Source organism: Geospiza fortis, unplaced genomic scaffold, assembly GCF_000277835.1.
Source record: "Geospiza fortis unplaced genomic scaffold, GeoFor_1.0 scaffold1, whole genome shotgun sequence".
Taxonomy (NCBI): Eukaryota; Metazoa; Chordata; class Aves; order Passeriformes; family Thraupidae; genus Geospiza; species Geospiza fortis.
The window spans coordinates 6,836,156-6,855,018 of NW_005054320.1; the positions used below are offsets into that span (position 1 = coordinate 6,836,156).

Here is an 18,863-nt window from a genome sequence, read left to right on the forward strand (position 1 = left end):
TATTTGTATGTAATCCTTAATCTCATTAGATAAGCACAGTTATCGAAAATGTAAATTGATATTAAAGCTGTCAGTTTTCAGAACAGAGAAAGATGCAGAATATATAAATATATACATTTAATTAATTCCAAAACATATTTATGCCTATACAGATGTCAAAACAGTGTCATCCTATGAAAAAACATATGTAATTCTGCTCTGAAAAAATCTGTGTCTCAGGACTTAGAGTGAAAAATTAATTTCCTAGAATACAATAAAAAGATACCCACTTTTGGAGTTCTGAGTAAAGCCAGGTTTTTTGACAGCACTGACAGACAGTCCTAGAGGGCCTTCTGCCATGGCTTTTTCCAATTTAAAAGACTCTATTTCCTTACCCATCTTCTCTTTTTGGTATTTAGCTTCTTCCTCTTTTACCCAGTCTTCAATTAAGTTGGCCACCAGCTCAAGATAGTTCCTGAAAAGCAGAATATCCCTCTATATAATACTGTATTCAAAATATGATTTCAAGTCAAACAAGATCACTTGGCTTCTCAGTTTCTTATACAAGTATTATTCTATAATCTTTGGGACAAAACTTATATTTGAAAGGATTTCTCTCAGTTTTTACAGGAAGTATTACTTTTGCTTGTTTCGTATTTGCTTAGTACATGTTACACTTGGAATTCTGGTTATCCTTTCTGCAAAGAAATGTAAGAAACTTGTCTGCCAAAGAACACCTGCTAAAGAAAAATCCAGGAAATTAGAAAACTTAAAGACATTCAGTCCCAAAAGGTACAGACTCATTGTCATCCTTACTGTTTTGCCACTGAATAACTTATTTTCTTAGCTGCTTTTGATTGATGTTGATTTTTAAAATATGCTTTACTTGTTCATTCAGAAACTGAAGTACTATTTCATATAATGCAAGCTCTTCTTTATCAGTGTGACAAGAAAGGTGTTTGAAAATTGCCATCCACATCCAGATGAGAGAATCAGTGTACCATAACCTGCCATGAATTAAGAATATTCACAAGTCACAATTAAGTTGAAGTAAGAACTGAAAGACAAGCTGATCCAGAGTTTACTGCTGGCATCTGCAGTTGCATTGTCTCATCTTCCAAAGGTGTCTGAAATGACTGCTCAAGTAGCTCACTAAACAACTGCTTTCAAAAAAGGAGGAAGCCTGGGAATCTTATATGCAACTGCCACTCAACCCCTCATTCAGAGTTTTATCACAATTCTTGAAAGTAAAATTCTTCATGTGTGCAAAATTGAAAGGAGCTTTTGAAGAATGCATCAGATTCAGTTGCTGAGTATATATAATAACTTCATGATATTTTGTATTTACAAGTACAATATTATTCAATTGCATTCAAAAACTCTATGTGAAGTAGAGGCTGTTGGGTATGAACATGCAGACAATACAATCAATTCTTGACCTCATATCAATTTTAAAGTTCTTATTGCAGCAGTCTGTCCAAGAGAATTAATATGTAAGTCATGCACACAGGCTGGAACACACAGTTCAGGAACAGCTTCAAGATATACAAGACTTTCCCAGCTTCTCCAATGTAGGTGCAGTTTGCTTTGGGAAATTTGCATGGAGAAATTGTTGATCATATATATACTCAGTAGGGAGAAGGTTATTCTGTTTGTATCTGAAGAAAAGTGCACAAGCTATAAAAACCTATGGTGTTGAAAACAAAAGGCAGAACTAGTCTGGAACACAGAGTTGCCAGTACTGGAATAACTTGAAGATGAATATATGTTATAAATAAAAAAGGGACTATTCGTGTGGAAAGTATTTTAGGCCAATGAAACAGTCATTCAAAGTCTAAAATACACATTCTATTAATATGCATTCTGATGTCACTACTGCCAATGTCTGACTCAGAAGCATTTCTCAGAAAGGATTATTCTTTTCCAGTAACTTGTGTAATGTGTTTACTATGAAACTATAAACAAATGTCATTAAGATTAAGTTTGAGCAAAATAATGGTTTTGATAATGCCTGAATTGATTTGGCTTCTTGATAGAGCGTCCACTTATTCTAACCAGAATTAAAATGTTTTATATACACACTTATCATTGGAGGTACATGTGTCCATGCCTTTGGATTCCCTTACTCAGTGGCATCCTTTGATTTCCCATGTAGACTCCTGCTGCCTCCCCTTTAAACAGCATAATTTCTGAATTTTTGAATGTTCTGCATGAACTACAGGATCTGATATCCATAAAGAAGAAGGCAGGTAACTGGGATCTCCAGGAGCAAAAGCTGCAGCAACATCAGAAATTTTATTTCCTCTTTGCATGAGAATTTGCTGTAGCAGGACTTGCTTAATAAAAATGAAATTATTCTGTGATTCTGTAACCAACTGATTAGCAGGTAACAGATTTATATTCCAGACAGCAACCATGAGCTGTCACTCTACAAAGATGGTCTGTAGTCTATAAGCTGTCCCAAAAAAGAAATAACAAGTGAACACAGATGGAGAACTCTTATCAGAGAAATTGTCAAGCTCTGCGTCTATTGCGCATTTGTAACACTTCTGTGATGAAAGTGTGATTCTTAAAGCTATGTCGAAAATTAGAATGAGAGCAATTTTAATAAAATAAAAAATAATAAATTGTTACTAAACTCATCAGGAGTCACTTATTTCATACAAAGGTAAAAACAAGTAACACTACTCTTAATTAATAAGTAGAGTTTGTGCCCATTTCTGGCAACTCAGCAGGATCTGGAAGCTAACTGCAGGCAATAGCTTGAAGCACTCCAGGTATTTAATGAGTGTCTTCCACAGAAGTGTTGTGTTGCTTGGAAACATACACTAGCAAATATTTATGATACTTTGTCTGGAAATCTGAAATGATCTTTTAAAGTAAGGCTGAATGAAGTCTGAAAATGTGCCGATTATTTTGCAGAATATAGGCAGGTATGAGTGACACATAACAGAAGCAAAATAGGACCTATAGCTCTTCAAAAATTCTAAGTAGCATATATAGCAGTGATGTTGAATATCTCTAGGAAACAAGAGCAAAGCCAAACCATCTTGTCAGCATTCATGCCATTTTCTTTAGGAACTCCTTGCTGCTTTGAAACAGAACCTGGTGAAATGTCACTGGACAAAGCAGGCATGCCCTAAGCAAAAGTTATCTTTAATGTCTAAGCCTTGTTTCCAGGGGATGTGGAAGAGTAAGACGTAGAAAGCACACAGTTATTTCATCCTCAAATGAATTATAATGCAAATAAAATGCATAATTTCTCCTTTAGGTGCAAAATTAGCAGCTTTTCTTTTGCAGGTATCAAGAGCCTTTCCTGTCTTTCAGTTGCTCTTGATCTGTTTCAATGAATGCCCTTTCAAGGTGACCAGCAAATCTGAGGTTTTACAGCCCCAGAGATGAACAGTGGCTCTTTCAGGGACAAATGCTTCCTGAGGAAGTCTGGTACCTCCCTCTGCTCCTACAACACCCATATGCTGTTGGAATGAGGCGTTACTCAGCGTATGCAAACACCAGGTGACACATTAGATGTTCTGGGGTGTGCGACCTGCTCTCTGGTGTTTGCTCCAAAAGTGTATGGGTCTCCTATCACACGTGTCAACTCTGCCCAGAAATGCACCAGGCAGCTGTTTTGTGGCACCAACTGTTTATGTTTAGGAAACTTGAATTAGGCAGCTAATGTCCAGTGTCACAAAGAAGTGTAAGAACTGCTGGCAGAGTAAAGAGCTCTGGGTGCCAACAGACTGCTGTGTAACAGCCCTTGAATCCACTGACCCTGTGCTTGGGTCTGTCTGAATGCAAGACCCAGCTTTACTACATCTTTCACTTATCTTTTGGGGAAGATTTTAGTTGCTATATAAATGCAAAACCACTGACACTACATTTTGTGGATCTGCCCAACAAAACAGCAGCTTTTTCTCCAAGGAACTTTGAATTTCTGCTGGTAAATATCTTATGGCTCTGGTCCTATTCACTGCTAATACAACAGCCTGTTTTCATGGCAAATAATTTAAGTCCAAATGCCTGGAAAGCTGAGAAGGACTTACAGAGAGTTCCTTGACTGAGAGCAAAGATACAAAATACAATACAAAATATAGCTTCAGGAAGGCACATTTTCCCTATTTAGTATTCAAACCAGTTCAAATATATACAGGTGTCAACAAAAGTTTATTATAAAAATTCCTATAATATGATAAATGAGGCACTACACTCAGAAAAGGATACCTGCAGACAAATGGAGGGGGAGGTATTTTTATACCGGATAATTTGTTTGAAGTTTTGTTTGATAAAGCTAATTAATTCATAGAGCACCAGAGTAACATTGTTAAAGATACCTCAGTTGTCTCTCCATGGCATTTTAACATTTTTACATACCAGTACATGGACAGTTATTCTATTTTCAGTCAATTATTTGGAATAGTAGTTGCATCTACATCATCATTTATATCACTGCTTTGGTGCAAAAATATGTTCCAAAATAAATAGGTCCACTAACAAAAGACCTAAAGTGGACATATCAACCACTTGCACACCTCTAACTGGTGAGGAGGTACTGATAAGTAATTAAGAGAATGTGTTATTCTGTGGGAAAAAAATTCTAATATTAACAAAGGGATTTGAACTTTTCTCAAAAAAAATTCCCACTAAATCACCCAATTTCTGTGAGTGATTAAGTTTACGTTATGTGTATTTATAATAGAAAAACCTGATAAGTATGTACTTAGACAGAATTCTTTTTCTAACATTCTTCACCTGAAATGTCCTACAATTTTCTTGATGTGGTATTTCTAATACGATTTTGTATGTATGTGTACATTATTTACATTTTTATACTTGATGATAAGGAGCTACACTCTGCATTGCTCTTGCTCAGAAAAGTTCAAAAGAATTCTGTTGATACAGCATTGTTTTTGACCTGCATGACCTTCTTTCTCATAAATGTGTCACATAGCCATATCTTAATTTCAAAGCTCTGCCCTAAGCACACCCATGGAGGCTTTAATTAAAAATGACTGTGAAAGAGATAGGGAAGATAAAATGCATTACCTGAATCCCACATTAGAGTGCAGAGCAATATTCCAAGTCTCTTGGCTCAGACGATGTTGATTCATGGGATTGTGAAAAACCATTAGTAAAGAGTTATCTTGGCTATGATAAAAGGAATCAATACATCTGTATTCTTGGGATGCTGTATGAAGAACCTGAAAAGGAAAGAAATAAAGGTACATCCTTCCTCCAGATGGTAGCATATGTTCAAAGGCTATATAGCAGAGCTCTGAGCAACAGGTGCTCCAGAACACTCTCCTGCAAGATGAACCCAAAGCATTTGGATTCCAGCAACCTGAATTGTTCAGGTAGGTGGAAATTGAAATTGCATTGCTATTCATTTTGAGAAGAGATATCAACTATGCTCCACCTTCTGACTGACCGTGAATGAAAAAGTTCAGCTACACAAAACCCAAATAAATTAAAATATTAAACAAATACTTAAACAAGTTTAAATAATAAAATAAATAAATAGCAAATAAACCTAGAATTATCATATACCAGATAAAAAGAAAACTAATTTACTTTTTTTTTAATCTCAGTTGAGTTTACTTGGTATTCAATTTGCTTTATGATGACCTGCACATATCTGAGATTTGCTGTGATCTACATTATTCCACTCTGCTTTGTACTGCCCCATAAATTTCAATATTTATATTGCCTGCAGGTTGAAACTTATTTTATAGTCATAGGCAGAAGAAAACCTTCTTATAAATTATTATTTTTCAGAACTATGCAACTGAAGGTTCTAGAAGGATCTGTTCTATGATCTTTCCAGGAACAGAGGTGAGGCTGATTAAGTTTGTAGATCCCAGGGTCCTCCTTTCTACCCTTTTTAAAGATGTGCAAAATGTTTCTCTTTACTAGTCATCTGGGACTTCATCTGACTGCCATGACTTTTCTTTCAAAAGGTTATTTTCATTTGCAATAAAATGCTATTTTTTATTTTCCTTCAGTATATTTTTACTAGACTTACTAATTATTGGTAGTTGAAGTAATACTAGCTATTTTTGTTGCATAAGAAGGGATTCCCCATGCATTGAAATGCATGACCAGACTTTAAAATTGTCACACTAAAGTGGTGCTGCAAAAGTCCAGGCAGCACTTCCTTCACCCATGTAAAGCATGTGTTAGGATCAAATAAGAATTACAACCTATGAAGCTCAAGGCAGCACAGGAACTAAAAATCCACTCCTCCCAAGAAGATGCCTGCCAATTCAAGCCAACTACACTTGAGCATATCTTTCAGATTTGTCCTTCTGTCTTTCTGCAAGATAAGTTTTTAGTGTTTAGCTTGCAGGATTTCTATAATTGATGGTTTTAGGCCTTAAAGGGTGAAGTACTGTAACAACCAAATTTTCTGTTTGCCCATAAAACATACACTGCATAGGCATTTGCAAAGTATGTTTTCACATCCACTGCACTGAGTCCCAAAACTGCTACAGAGGATGACCCCTAAGGGTGAGGTGGTTTAGTCTCCACCACACTTTCAGCTAAGAGACTTGCTGCCAAATAGGACAGCTCCACTTTGGCCAAATTGGGAAATAAAAACCCATTACAAACTAAATTTCACACAAAGAACTGAAAATTAGCTAAAGCACAATGATTTTTGGTAAAAATGAAAGATAAAACTGAATCAATTATTGAGCAGAAAAATACCCTGAACTCCACTATTACTACTTTATATAGGGTTCTGAGGGAGAACTGTATAGATGAAATTGACAGTTCAAAGATACCTGAGGAAGAACATGTGGTTGAAAATGCTCCTCCAAACTCCAGTCTGTCAAGCAACGCCTCTGTGTCTTTTTTATTTCTTCTAAATTTGGTCCTAGGCCATAATTTTCAAGACTCACCTCAAAATACAAGAAATCAAAACAATGAATATCAACATTTCAGTGTCAGTATTAAATTGACTGTAATCTTTTTGGATTAATAGACAGCACCCCATGTTGCACAACAGTTAATTGCATAATGATGAATATGTGCAGACCCATATGGTACTGTTTAATAAAAAATACAATTACACCCAAGCAGGTCTGGTTTTGGACTTTTTATGACAAAATAATCTAAACACTTTTATTATTAGCTTATATGTTTTTGAGTTCTGTAAGTAATCATGAGTATTCAAACATGCCCTATGATGTAATTTTAAAATTGCTATGTTTATTATGGGATGTATGGCAGACAGGTGATTCCGAAGATGCCAAACTACAGAGTCTTCTAGCGTGACACAGTTTGACAATTTCTTTTAAACTTTCACATTGGTATTTGACCCCTGGTATTCAGCAAAACCAGCACAGAATTATCATTAACAGCTTCATCAAAACCTGTCACCTTGGAATTCAAAGAGTGATTTCACAGTTCCTAAAAGTTATGTCAGTATTTTTCAAACATCACAGAATTAACATTTGCATGCAGCATTGCAAAGGAATCCCCAGTAACATGGCCTGGCATTAAGCAGTATCTTCTGTTGCCTCATATAAAGCCTAGTTGACTCTATTTCTCACACTTGCCATATCAGAATAAAGACGATCCAAATCTACGTTCAAAAGAGGATAAACCAGATCGTCTTCTTCATCTTCGTCACTTGTTTCTGTATACCCTGCAAATTGAAAGCAGAACTTAAAGAATCGTTCCATAAATGTCAGCCCTACTAAGGTTGGAGTAGTGCAATTTCCTTAGTCTCCCTGATGAGGTTGACATCAAGTGGAAGCTTCCTTTTTTCACACTTGTCCTATAATTACATTATCAGCTCTGCTGTGCTTCTTTACTAAGAGAGCACCTTAAAACCCAGTGTCAACAAGTGCCAGATAATTAAATAAAATTAAAAGAAAAAAAGAAGAATTTATAAAACCCTCAAATAATCCTTTTTATCTGACTCATGCTGGCCCACTGAAAAGAAGTACCCTCCAGAAGAAGTAGCCTCCATATTCATAAACAAAGAACCATTTTTCTTCATACTTTAAAAAGCATCCCTTTGCACAGATGACATTAAAATAAAAGGCAAGACCAATTGTTCTGGTATTTTCACACATTTTTTGACAAATGCAAATTTAAAAGTTTAAATTAATTTGTTTTACAGATCCATAAGGTACTGACAGAATATTAGCTCTCCTGAGGACCTGACCAGTCATTCCATTGTTGCAATAAGCATCTGATATGAACAGCATTAAATGAGAACTTTAACTTCTATATTCTCTTAATAAAAAACAAAAAATCCTTTCAATAGAATTCTTTATTCCCTAAGTTAGGGCAGAGGTCGCTAATATTTGATCAAAATTCACATGTACAGGAAAATTACTTTTTCTGGTGGAAAATACATGACAAAGTATTTGTTTGTAAGTGTCTTATAACCAGCTCAGCTCCCAGACATACATCTTTAGGCTCTGCTTCTCTTGGAAATTACTCCTGTTATTGACTGCCTTTAGAAGATTGAAGAAACCTGAAAGTAGATGTTATATCTTCCTGGTATTTGCTTTTGAGCTGCAGAAGTGCTGAAATGTTTTTATGCTTGTAACTGCAAAATTTAATATCATGACTAGTACAAAAGCAAAATAAAATAACACCAAAAACCCTAGATGCAGAAGAAAAGCAGATAAGCAGGACTCATTTTTGTCTGCTCCAGCCTTCTAAGGAAAGGATCCTATCTAAGCTGCTTGCTTAGACATCTCTATTAGGAAAGCATGGACTATATCACAAAGTACTGCATCCAGCTCCAGAGTCCTCAGCACAGGGAACACATGAACCTGTTGAAGATGGTCCAGAGTAGACCCAATGAAGGTGATTGCAAAGATGGAGAACCTTTCCTGTGAAGACAGGCTCAGAGGGTTCAGCTTGGAGAAGAGAAGGCTCTGGGGAGCTCTTATTATTGTGGCCATGAAACAGACTTTCTAGTAAGAGCTGTAGTCATAGGATAAGGAGTAAAGGTTTTAAAGGAAAGGAGGACAGATTCAGACTAGGTATAAGGAAGAATTTTTATCATAAGTAAGGGTGGCGAAACACTGGAACAGGTGTCCCAGAAAGGTTGTGGGTGCTCTATCCCTGCAAGCGCTGGAGGTCAGATTGGACTCTGAGAAACCTGATCTAGTTGAAAATGTCTCAGCTTATTGCAGGGATGTCAGAACAGATGACCTTTAGAGGTCCCTGCCAACCTAAACCATGGTTCTATGATTCTGTGATCATGAGCCTAAAGGTATAATTGCTTAAAATGACCTAATTTCTACTCTTCTTGTGTCCTGAAAAAATAATCACTTGATTTTAATGTTGCTTTTTGGCCAACACATCTCCTTTAACCAGGCCAACAACTTTTCATTATGCTAGAATCTGCAGGAGAAAATGCAGAACTTGAGAAAATTCACTTTGCATCATCTAGAGTTGTTAACGCTGTAGTACAAAATAACCCTTGTCTTTATTCTAGTGTTCCTACAGAGTTACTCAATGTACAGGCTATACAATATTTGAAAATTTGGTGACTTGTGCAAGGAAGAAAAATCATGTCCCTGCAATAGCAAATGATATGGTAAGACAAATAGTGGATTCAAATTCTTCAGGAGTAACGTAAACAGAAAGCTTTTTACCAGAGCTTCTTGGAGATTTCCCATTAAATTTCTTTTCCATAAAGAAGAGTTGTCTCAGCTGTCTTGCAAACACGGCTGGATTATCCCAAGGGATATAAGACTCTTCAGAATCACCTCCAACCTTAGATCCAGAGCTCTCCAGGAAACCAGAGTCACTTAGCTCAGTCAGCTTCAGGCTTTCAAAAGTAAACACTCTGAAGGCTCTTTCTACTTCAGCCCAACTCAGAAGTTCTAAAAAAGAATTACAATCATTAACTGAAAACGTCCTTACAGCTCAGCAGAAAATAAATACAAGACTATTTAAGTGTATTGTTCTTGGCAACTCTGCAAAAGCCAGCAGCAATTTCCTTAATGGTACTGGATCAACTTATGTGGGCTACATTTTACACTGCATTCAAAGTTGAATGCTTCCAAATTGCAAAATGATATGCCTACCTATTAATCCATCTTAAATGAAGTGGTTCCTACATCTGAATACCTTCTGGCTCATTAACTTTATATAAATGATGTTGATTTTAAAATACTGAGTAGACTTTATCAGGCCAGTTAGCAACTAGTTATTTTCAGTTCATGAAATATTTCCATTATCTGTAACTTCTTAAAAAAGTATCTCTTTTTTTCCTCTTCAGAAAGAATTTTACACGTAATTTAAACAGAAGTATGCAAGGTGCAAAGGCAATAATAAATCCTGTTTATGCTTATATGCATCCGTGTCCATACAACAATGATAATCATGCAAAGGACTGAGGTTTAAGAAGGTAGTACAATGCCAAAATCACACAAAGAATATCTTCAGTTTGAAATGTTTTCTTTTTAGGGTGGTTAAGCACCTAAGCACATCATATATCTTGAGAATGTTGGCTCTCTCATCTTCTGTTCAAATTAATTATCTCCTTTGATAAAAGCAAAGGCTTTGCTAGCTAAGTTACCAGTTAGGAGAGTCTGGCAGTACAGTATGTCTCAGCGAGGATTATCAAATTCAGTTACCCATCAGCTGGAAGACTGTAGCAATAGTGAATACTTTAATAGCTTACTGTCCAAAATGTGCATACCAGCAACTAGAAACAGCACAGCAAAGTGTAAATTAATCCAACACAGGGAATTCAGGATGAAAGAGCTGGGAAAGTACCTTCAAATCCCGTGCCTTATATGATGACATGAATGTAACCAAAGGGATTTGGATGTTTATATTTCTTAATAACCTAGAGCAGACTTTTGATACTACCTAAGGGTATTTATATAGTCTTTGGGATTGTTTCCCAGCATATGTCATGGTGGCAAGCACACTCCAAGAAAAGGTAACTGCAGAAGTGATTAGGGTTGGAGAAGTGAATGTATTTTTGGTTTGATAGAGGGACTGTTATAAGGTAGCTTCATTATTAACACCAACAGCTTACGCATGAATAACACAATACACAATGTATTTCAAAATACATTCTGAAAGCTGTGTATTGTTCAATAAAAATTGTCTACCTAAGATACATGTGCTTCACCTCCAGAAGTGAGTTGATAAATCAACACAGTTTACATTAGTGTCTCTCAAAATGCATTCTACATTCTAGGACCAAAATTGCAATTTTTACTGCTGTTTTTTTCCCTCAGAATTAGTAAGTGTTTGTATGTTTGCAAATATAAATAAATAAAGTACTTCCAAGGTAAGTTCCAGCTCTTAGTTATGCAATATTTAACACTCATACAGTTGTTCCCATTAACCATGAAACTGAGGTCTGAAGTTAGGGTTAACTTGTATAGTAGACTATAATTATATATAAGCAAGAATGTGAAAATGGGAAATTCTGCAAAGGTATATTTGGCAGCTTTAAAATCTTGCCCCAAAATTCCTGCTATTCAAGAAAATCATCAACCAGAAATAAAAATAATGGAAATTATATCAATGAAAATCATTTTACCAGTAGTAAAATAATGCATGAGCTCATGAACTCTCGCCAAGCGCTCAGTGTTGTTTTCAGTTGAAGGAGGGGTGAAATGGATAAGTTCTGTAAGAGGCAGTTTATCCATCATTTCATGCTCAATCTTTTCTGGATTGACGTTCTCTTGGACCTGGAATAAAAATCAAAGTACCAGAGTTAAAGTAAACTCTCACACTATTGACTTTCCAAAACTTATGTTTGAATAAAGAAGTCTTTTTCAGCAGAAGACATTAGCATGTGCTTAAGCCAGTTGGACATAAACTTATATTTGAACATGTGCCTATAGTGTGGTTTTGAATCATGGTGTCAGATACTGTAGGCAGAAAAATATTAGACACATAAGAGAATGACTGACAGCATAATAACAGGCATTTGTTAAAAGTTAGTTGTCTGTGCTAGCTAGACTTAAAAATACAGAAATATGTACTGATCTATTCAGACTGCCAGCAGGTACCTTCCATGTATCTTTCAGCTGGTCTGTGCTACTTTTTGTAGTAATGAAATCAATACACTTATTGATCAGTCTGTGATGAGAGGCAGCCCTCTATATCCAAGGATTTTTTTTCAGATGTAGTGGTATATTTCAGTTTCACTCTTTTTAGTATTACACACTTATGGTAACTTTTTCTTCAACTGCATATTACAAATGTATGTCCTCTACTCTTTCCTCAAACATTATGTTATATCCTGAATTTCCTCTTCAGCAAGTATATAAAATACATCAAGCATATGTCTCCTAAGAGCATCTCTTATGTTGATTACTCAGCCCTTCGTCCTGCTGGAATACATCCAATGTGTCAAACTTGAGTTGTTTCTGAATCGTTTTAATCAATGGTTGTCAAAGTATTCCCCAGATAATTTGTAATCCAGGAAGCCAGGCAGACACACCTTAGCTGTGAAATCTAGAACTGTATTATCACTTTGATTATCGTCAGTGAATTTTTAAAGTTTAATGGTAAAACTACACCTTGCCTTTGGAAGAATTCAAGATATTCACCGTGGTTTTTTGATTCAGAAAGTCTGTGAACTGTTACTTTGCAATAATCCCAAACTATGCAGTCTCTGAACCTTTCTGCCTTTGTTAGAACTTCGCAGTATCTTGGTTACATGCTATGCTGCAACTATTTAGCCAACCTGAATACATTTGTTGTGTTCATTAATAACCGCTATGTATTTTCCTCTACTTCTCAACATTTTAGGATTCAGTCTAATCTGCAGGCTATATCACCACTAGCAAGTTAGCAACTCATTTTCCATTGTATCCTCAGTGTTTAACAGCAAATCAACAGTTCTGTAATATCTCTCATCTATGCCAAAGGCTAAACATTCTCATTAATAATGCAAATAGATCACTGAAATCAGTATGTTTGTGCTCCATGTTTGTGAGGTGCCCTCCATCAGTAACTCATTGCTTCTTAAGTAAACTAAACATGTGTTGGTGTGTCCACCTCAGTGGAAAAAAGATCTAGGATATGCTGTCCTGTTGTGCAAAACCAGTCCTCCTCCCCTTCTAGTGCATTAAGCATTCATGGCCTGTGAACTTTGGAAATATTGATATATAAACAGGTTGTGCTGTACCTTCAGGAGGTGCAACCGCTGAGCCAGGGCATCGTGGTAGTTAAATAAGAGAGGGTACTCGGGGGTGACCATCTCTTGTACATTGGGTTTAGGAGAAAAGTAGTCATACAGATTCTGTTTTAAAAGAAAAGGAAGAGGTATTAAATCCCAGTAATGAGATCTGTCATTTTAGGAAATGAATGAAAGACAACACAAACCTTTTTTTCACTCATAGGAAGGTAAAGAGAAGGAAGGACAGAGATTATATGATCTGCAATGGCACGATGCATCTCATCTTCCTGAGGCTCTAGTGACACCAGACTTGGTGGTGGAAGGTCTTCTTCACTCGCAATAACCTGGCAAATACCGTATATGTTAGCTTCCATCACAGTATGACTGCTGCTTAACTTTACCAGAAATACCAAGCAAATCCTGCTATAAGCTAAGCACACAACCATAAATTCTGTGGGGGAAGAAAAGCCTAATTTTTTTCTACAAGTAGCAAAACCACAATTTTCCAAGTTAGTTGCTGCACAAAGCAAGGACTGTGGAAAACAGAAATAAATGTTTTCCCTATTAGTTGCTTTTGAAAGGATAAGAAGAAAAATATTTCCAACTTGAAATGTTAAGGAACACAGGTAATTAAAAACTGTCTATTAGATGCTGGACTTTATTCTTACCCAGTCTATTTTCAGGCTAAGTTATGAAAAGAAAAACCCCCAAAATTATGCTGAAATGTTACTCCTAAAAGAAGGATTTCCAAATCATATTGTGTGTCTCTTTTAAATCATAGATTGTGCCTGAATTCAACAGAAGTCAGATCTGTCTAGCACTAGCATTGATGCTCTTATGTTAGGCTTGACCTAAGACCTCTGAACTAAGTAAACCAACAAAAATCCAGTATCAATAACACCGCTGAAGGACACGAAAACTTGGATGAGAAATTGCACCTTTCTCCTAGTTTGATTATATCTGTAGTCTTCAAAAATTAATTATGGAGTAACACTATATATATATATATATATATATACATACAGGGTAAGTGGACAACATGAAAGAAAAGAAAAGTTTGGAGTTTTGACTCCATTGTATTGAACCTCCTTGCTCAATGCCTCAATGCACTGTCTCATATTTTATGTTTAAACAGATGGATTTATTGATCTTTGACAATTCCTTATATTAGGTCTAGGCCAAAATAGCCACAGAAACTAAAAAGAGAACATTCCCACCTGTTCCAACATGCAGCTCAGCATTAAGGGTACAGAAAAGTACTCCTCAGGAATTTGATTCAGCAAGTCATTGTAATATCTCATGTCCACAGAAGGAAACAGAACAGAAGTTTCTTCTGCTATATTAAGAGATAAAACATTAAGATATGTTAGTTTAGAAATGCCAATTTATAGTCCAAGTCAGTTCTGCAAGTTTGCAGATAATGCAAAACTGGGAGGAGCTATTGACTCTCCCAGAGGCAGGGAGGCCCTGAAGAGAGACCTTAACAAATTAGAGGGCTGGGCAATTATCAACATTTTGAAGCTTAAAAAACAGAAGCGTTGGATTCTGTGCCGGGAATGAGGCAACCCTGGTTGTACAGACAGACTGGGCAATAAGATGCTGGAGAGCAGCACCATAGAAAGCAACCCAGGGGTCCTGTTTGATGGAAAATTGAGTATGAGCCAGCCATGCCCTGGCAGCCAGGAGGGCCAACTGTGTCCTGGGGTGCATCAGGCACAGCATGGCCAGCCGGGCAAGGGAGGGAATTGTCCCACTCTGCTCTGCACTGGGGCGGCTTCACCTTGAGTCAGGGGAGTTTTAGGTTGGGTATTAGAGAAATTTTCACCCAGAGGGTGAGTGGGCCCTGGAACAGGCTCCACAGGAAAGCGGTGAAAGCACCAAGCCTGACAGTTCAAGAAGAATTTGGAAAATGGTTTCAGGCACATGCTGTAATGTCTTATGTAGGGCTAAGTTGGACTCTGTGATCCTTGTGGGTCCCTTCCAACTCAGAATATTCCGTGATTCTGTGAACTTTCACACAATATTTATTAAAGAGTCCAACAAAGTTAGAGATCAGACAAAATTACTGAAATCTTTGAAATCTGAATTTGACTAGGAACAGATAGAAAATAAGATTTTCTAAAGAACTTGGTTATCAACACTCAGACACTTCCACAATGCATTCACCAGGATACACAACATCTTCAGCTAACTGCACAAATAATTTTGAGGATTTGTGCTGTCAGATGAATGAATGGTTTGACAGAGGGATCAACTACAGATGGGTGCTTTAACCCTTTAAACATACTCTCTGACAAAACTATTGTTGGCAGAATTTCTTCTTGTTTCCCTTTTTTCCTTGTAGGTGACATCCGTGGTGGTGGTTGCTCCTAAGTGAATGAAAGGTAACATAAAAAAATCAGAAACCATAAAACAAATGGGTATTGCACAAATAGGTGGTAGAACTTAATTTCATTTAGCTTTGGTTACTCACCCTAGACTACATGCTAAACTTTTAATTGGATCAAGATAGTAAGAATATAGTGCATGTTCTAAAAAGCTACTTTCTTCTGCCTACTTAACATTTTGCCTACTATAAGTAAGATAAGGAAATAGATCTTGCATAGAACTAATAATCTTTTTTTTTCACAGTTCATAGATCTACAACATTGCATAGTAGCTCTGTGCAGGCATATTGATTTTTCAGACACAAGAATGTATCATCAGACACTATTTAAGAAATTTCTACACCTATGATACATTATGCCTCTAAGATCCTTCCAATTTCTATTTTCTGCTTCCCTAATGCTCAGCTATTTTTCCCCATTTTTGGGGTTTAAATGCTAAAACCAAAAAGACAACTTTCATTCACTGAAAATTATTCACAGACTGATGGTCCAAGGTGAATTTTTGAGTAAAAATTAAAGACAGGCAATTCTACCCTATAATTAGTTATTCTCAACAAGAAGAGAAGGGTCCTTGCCTCAAATGAAGATGGTTGTGTTGATTTGCTCTCTGGTAACACAGGCACATTAATAAACTTGGTGTTTTCCAAGTAGTTGCAATGCTGTCTTCTCCAGTCCAGGCAGTCATACATCAAACAAGCAATGTGTTCAAACACCACAGTACCAAATTCAAGCTGTGAGAGAAAACCAGAGACAAAGGATGAAGAGTGTGTATAAAATGTCGTGTAACTTAGTGACAGCAGTCATTAGCTCTTTAACCAGCAGATCTACATCTGTTTATAAATTTTCCAAAAGACTTTTTCCTCCACCAATTCAGTATGTTTTATAGAGTTATTCTAAAACCTCATTCATTTTATGGCCTTCACACTGCCACAGCAGAGTACGGACTGTATATTACCAAAGTGCTTTAGTTGTTATAAAGTCTTACTTGTCTTAACATAACTATTCAAGGTCTGCTACCTTGCAGATGGAACTTAAGGGGTTTTTTTGGATGTGAAGGAATGGAAGAGAAAAATTAAAGTATTTTGTAATGTATGTACATTTTTACTAGCGATCAACCTGCAGCATATTTGCAAGTTCAATCATTTCCCTGCTCTAAAAGGATAAAAAATAAAACCCTAACCAGGTAATTAATATAATCTCATATTATTTTCTTTCTTTCTGTTGCTCTTTGAAAACAAAGAAAGCCTCAAGAATGGCATTCTGAAATCCACAGTTGTGAGTGAAGAAATGTCAGCATAGAGCCCAAATGTCCAGAAGGAGAGTGCTGTATCTGCAAAAATCTGACAAGGTAAGAGTCATGGTTCTTGAGGTCATGTACTGTGGTTTTCACCAAAGCTTGGGAGGAATAAAAAGAATAATAGCAACAGCTATTTTAAATATTAAATCTTCTTGTACAAATACCAATACCCTGTTGGAGACCACATGAAACACTCAAGTTTCAGCAGCTTTAATGGATGTATTCCTCTCCTGTACATCCTGAACTTTGCGGAAAGGATGGAATTATTATCACTTTTAGATGATTTCTGTAAAAAGCCCTTTTCTGAGTGATTTTTTCATTTTTGTGAATTTAGAGCAAGTCTCTTATACTAAGAAGTTTGCCTCTAAGAGATGGCTAACAACACTGAATGTCTCAATTTTAAATTTCCTAAAATAGAACGCAGTGAAGAAGCACAACTGACATTGGGCACTGAGAAAATTAACAAACCCAATATAACAAACCAAAACATCTGCTTTCCTCAACTCAGTGGCTCTTTATGACACTGGGAAACTGGTAATCCCAAATCACTACGTTATGGACTCCATACATAATTGACTCCATTTTCATAACATTTATAGATTAGAAGTGACACTTGGGAAAGAAATTCTATTTGTGAAAACAGAATGTTCATTAATATTCTTGCATTTTTGTTTTCCCAGTTCAATATTCTTCTGAAGAATGGGTTAATATAACACCTTTTCATCCATATATTTGTATATGTAAGGTATCACTAGAGCACATAAAAGTTTCATATAAAATGTTGGAGTGTTTTCAATGCAGTTTTTTAAACAAAACAAGATTTTTTCCAAGGTCATAAGTAACAAAACCCTGCTACTCAACGGGATCCAAGCAAAGTTTAGCATAATTACAATTTTGTAATTCAATTTGCCTGGTGTCTCCTCAGGCCATAGATTTTTATCACAAGTTTTTAAGTCTAACCATTAGTGACTCTTCAACAAAGTAAATATTTTAAAAAGTATTTTCTATTTTAAAGATCTCAAATCTGAGAGCAGAGACTACTTGCAGTATGCAATACTCTGTCATTTTTATATTAACGTCTAACATTTTGCCCCAAGAATTTTCCTCCTGTGTGTCTTGCACTTCAGAGATGCAGCAAGCTTGGACTCAGAGATTCTCCAGAAAGCCCACAAGACTTTACTTTAGAAAGACTGAAGACTTTCTTTACTAAAGAAACTCCACAGGACTTACTTTATCAACCTATGATTTCAGAACTTATATGCTCTGCACCTGTTTCTTAAAAAACTTACAAACTTTCTTACGTCTGTAGGGCTCATGAAATTATAACTCCAGTAGGGCTCATGAAATTGTAACTCCAATCTGTCTAAATCTGTTTCAGTGACAGATGGTTTTTCCTTTTTTTCAGCTATAATATAGGTGCTTGCAAGATATTCAAAAGTAGAAACCCTGTCAGAAGTGATTATAGGGAAGATAAAAACTGTTTTCCCAAAAGGGGCTTGGCACTGTAAGATTATATAAAGAATATAATGATAAGTAGTATTATAAGTAGCAAACCTACATTCCACAATTAAGGCATTTTCAGTGAATGCTTTGGAAATCACTGTGAGTTGTTTGTATACAGGATCTACCATACTACAAGTAAGGTTTAGAAGAATGTAGTTTAACCCTAGAATGTCCTTTAGTCCTAATAATACAGACTACAAATACAGTAGGTTAAATTATAGCATGTTGCCTCATTTTGTTTTAGTAGTTTGTATTTTTACTGCTGACACTGTAGATTGAGAAATACTGGACTCTTTTACTTCACTATATGTGAGAATCTAGGATGGAAAACATTTCTAATGACTCACTTTCTCCTTCAGTGCCTGGTAATAGTCCTGACTCAGCAGGCCATAGAAAGTTAGAGCCATGTTTTGGACAAAACGAAGCAGTACTGAGTATGATAAAGCAATATCATATATCAAAAGATATTCTTGCATTCAGCTAATTTTTTCTCATGTGACTATTCTGAGGTGCAGTAAGTAGGTCTGACGTTATGAGGACAAAATATAACTTCTGTGTTATTTCATACACACAT

The 18,863-nt window shown here is 36.2% G+C and overlaps 1 protein-coding gene across 1 annotated transcript in view; it reads right to left on the minus strand.

The window, feature by feature from the left end:
- SPAG17 (sperm associated antigen 17) overlaps positions 1–18,863 on the minus strand; it is a 78,687-nt gene that overhangs the window by 37,407 nt on the left and 22,417 nt on the right. Inside the window, exons 9-19 of the mRNA XM_031056711.1 lie at positions 16,065–16,220; positions 15,390–15,471; positions 14,320–14,438; positions 13,309–13,446; positions 13,112–13,225; positions 11,513–11,663; positions 9,603–9,833; positions 7,539–7,627; positions 6,762–6,878; positions 5,026–5,180; positions 375–454 (exon numbers count right to left, since the gene is read on the minus strand). Coding sequence (XP_030912571.1) covers positions 375–454; positions 5,026–5,180; positions 6,762–6,878; positions 7,539–7,627; positions 9,603–9,833; positions 11,513–11,663; positions 13,112–13,225; positions 13,309–13,446; positions 14,320–14,438; positions 15,390–15,471; positions 16,065–16,220 — 1,432 coding nt within the window. The remainder of the gene's footprint in view (positions 1–374; positions 455–5,025; positions 5,181–6,761; positions 6,879–7,538; positions 7,628–9,602; positions 9,834–11,512; positions 11,664–13,111; positions 13,226–13,308; positions 13,447–14,319; positions 14,439–15,389; positions 15,472–16,064; positions 16,221–18,863) is intronic.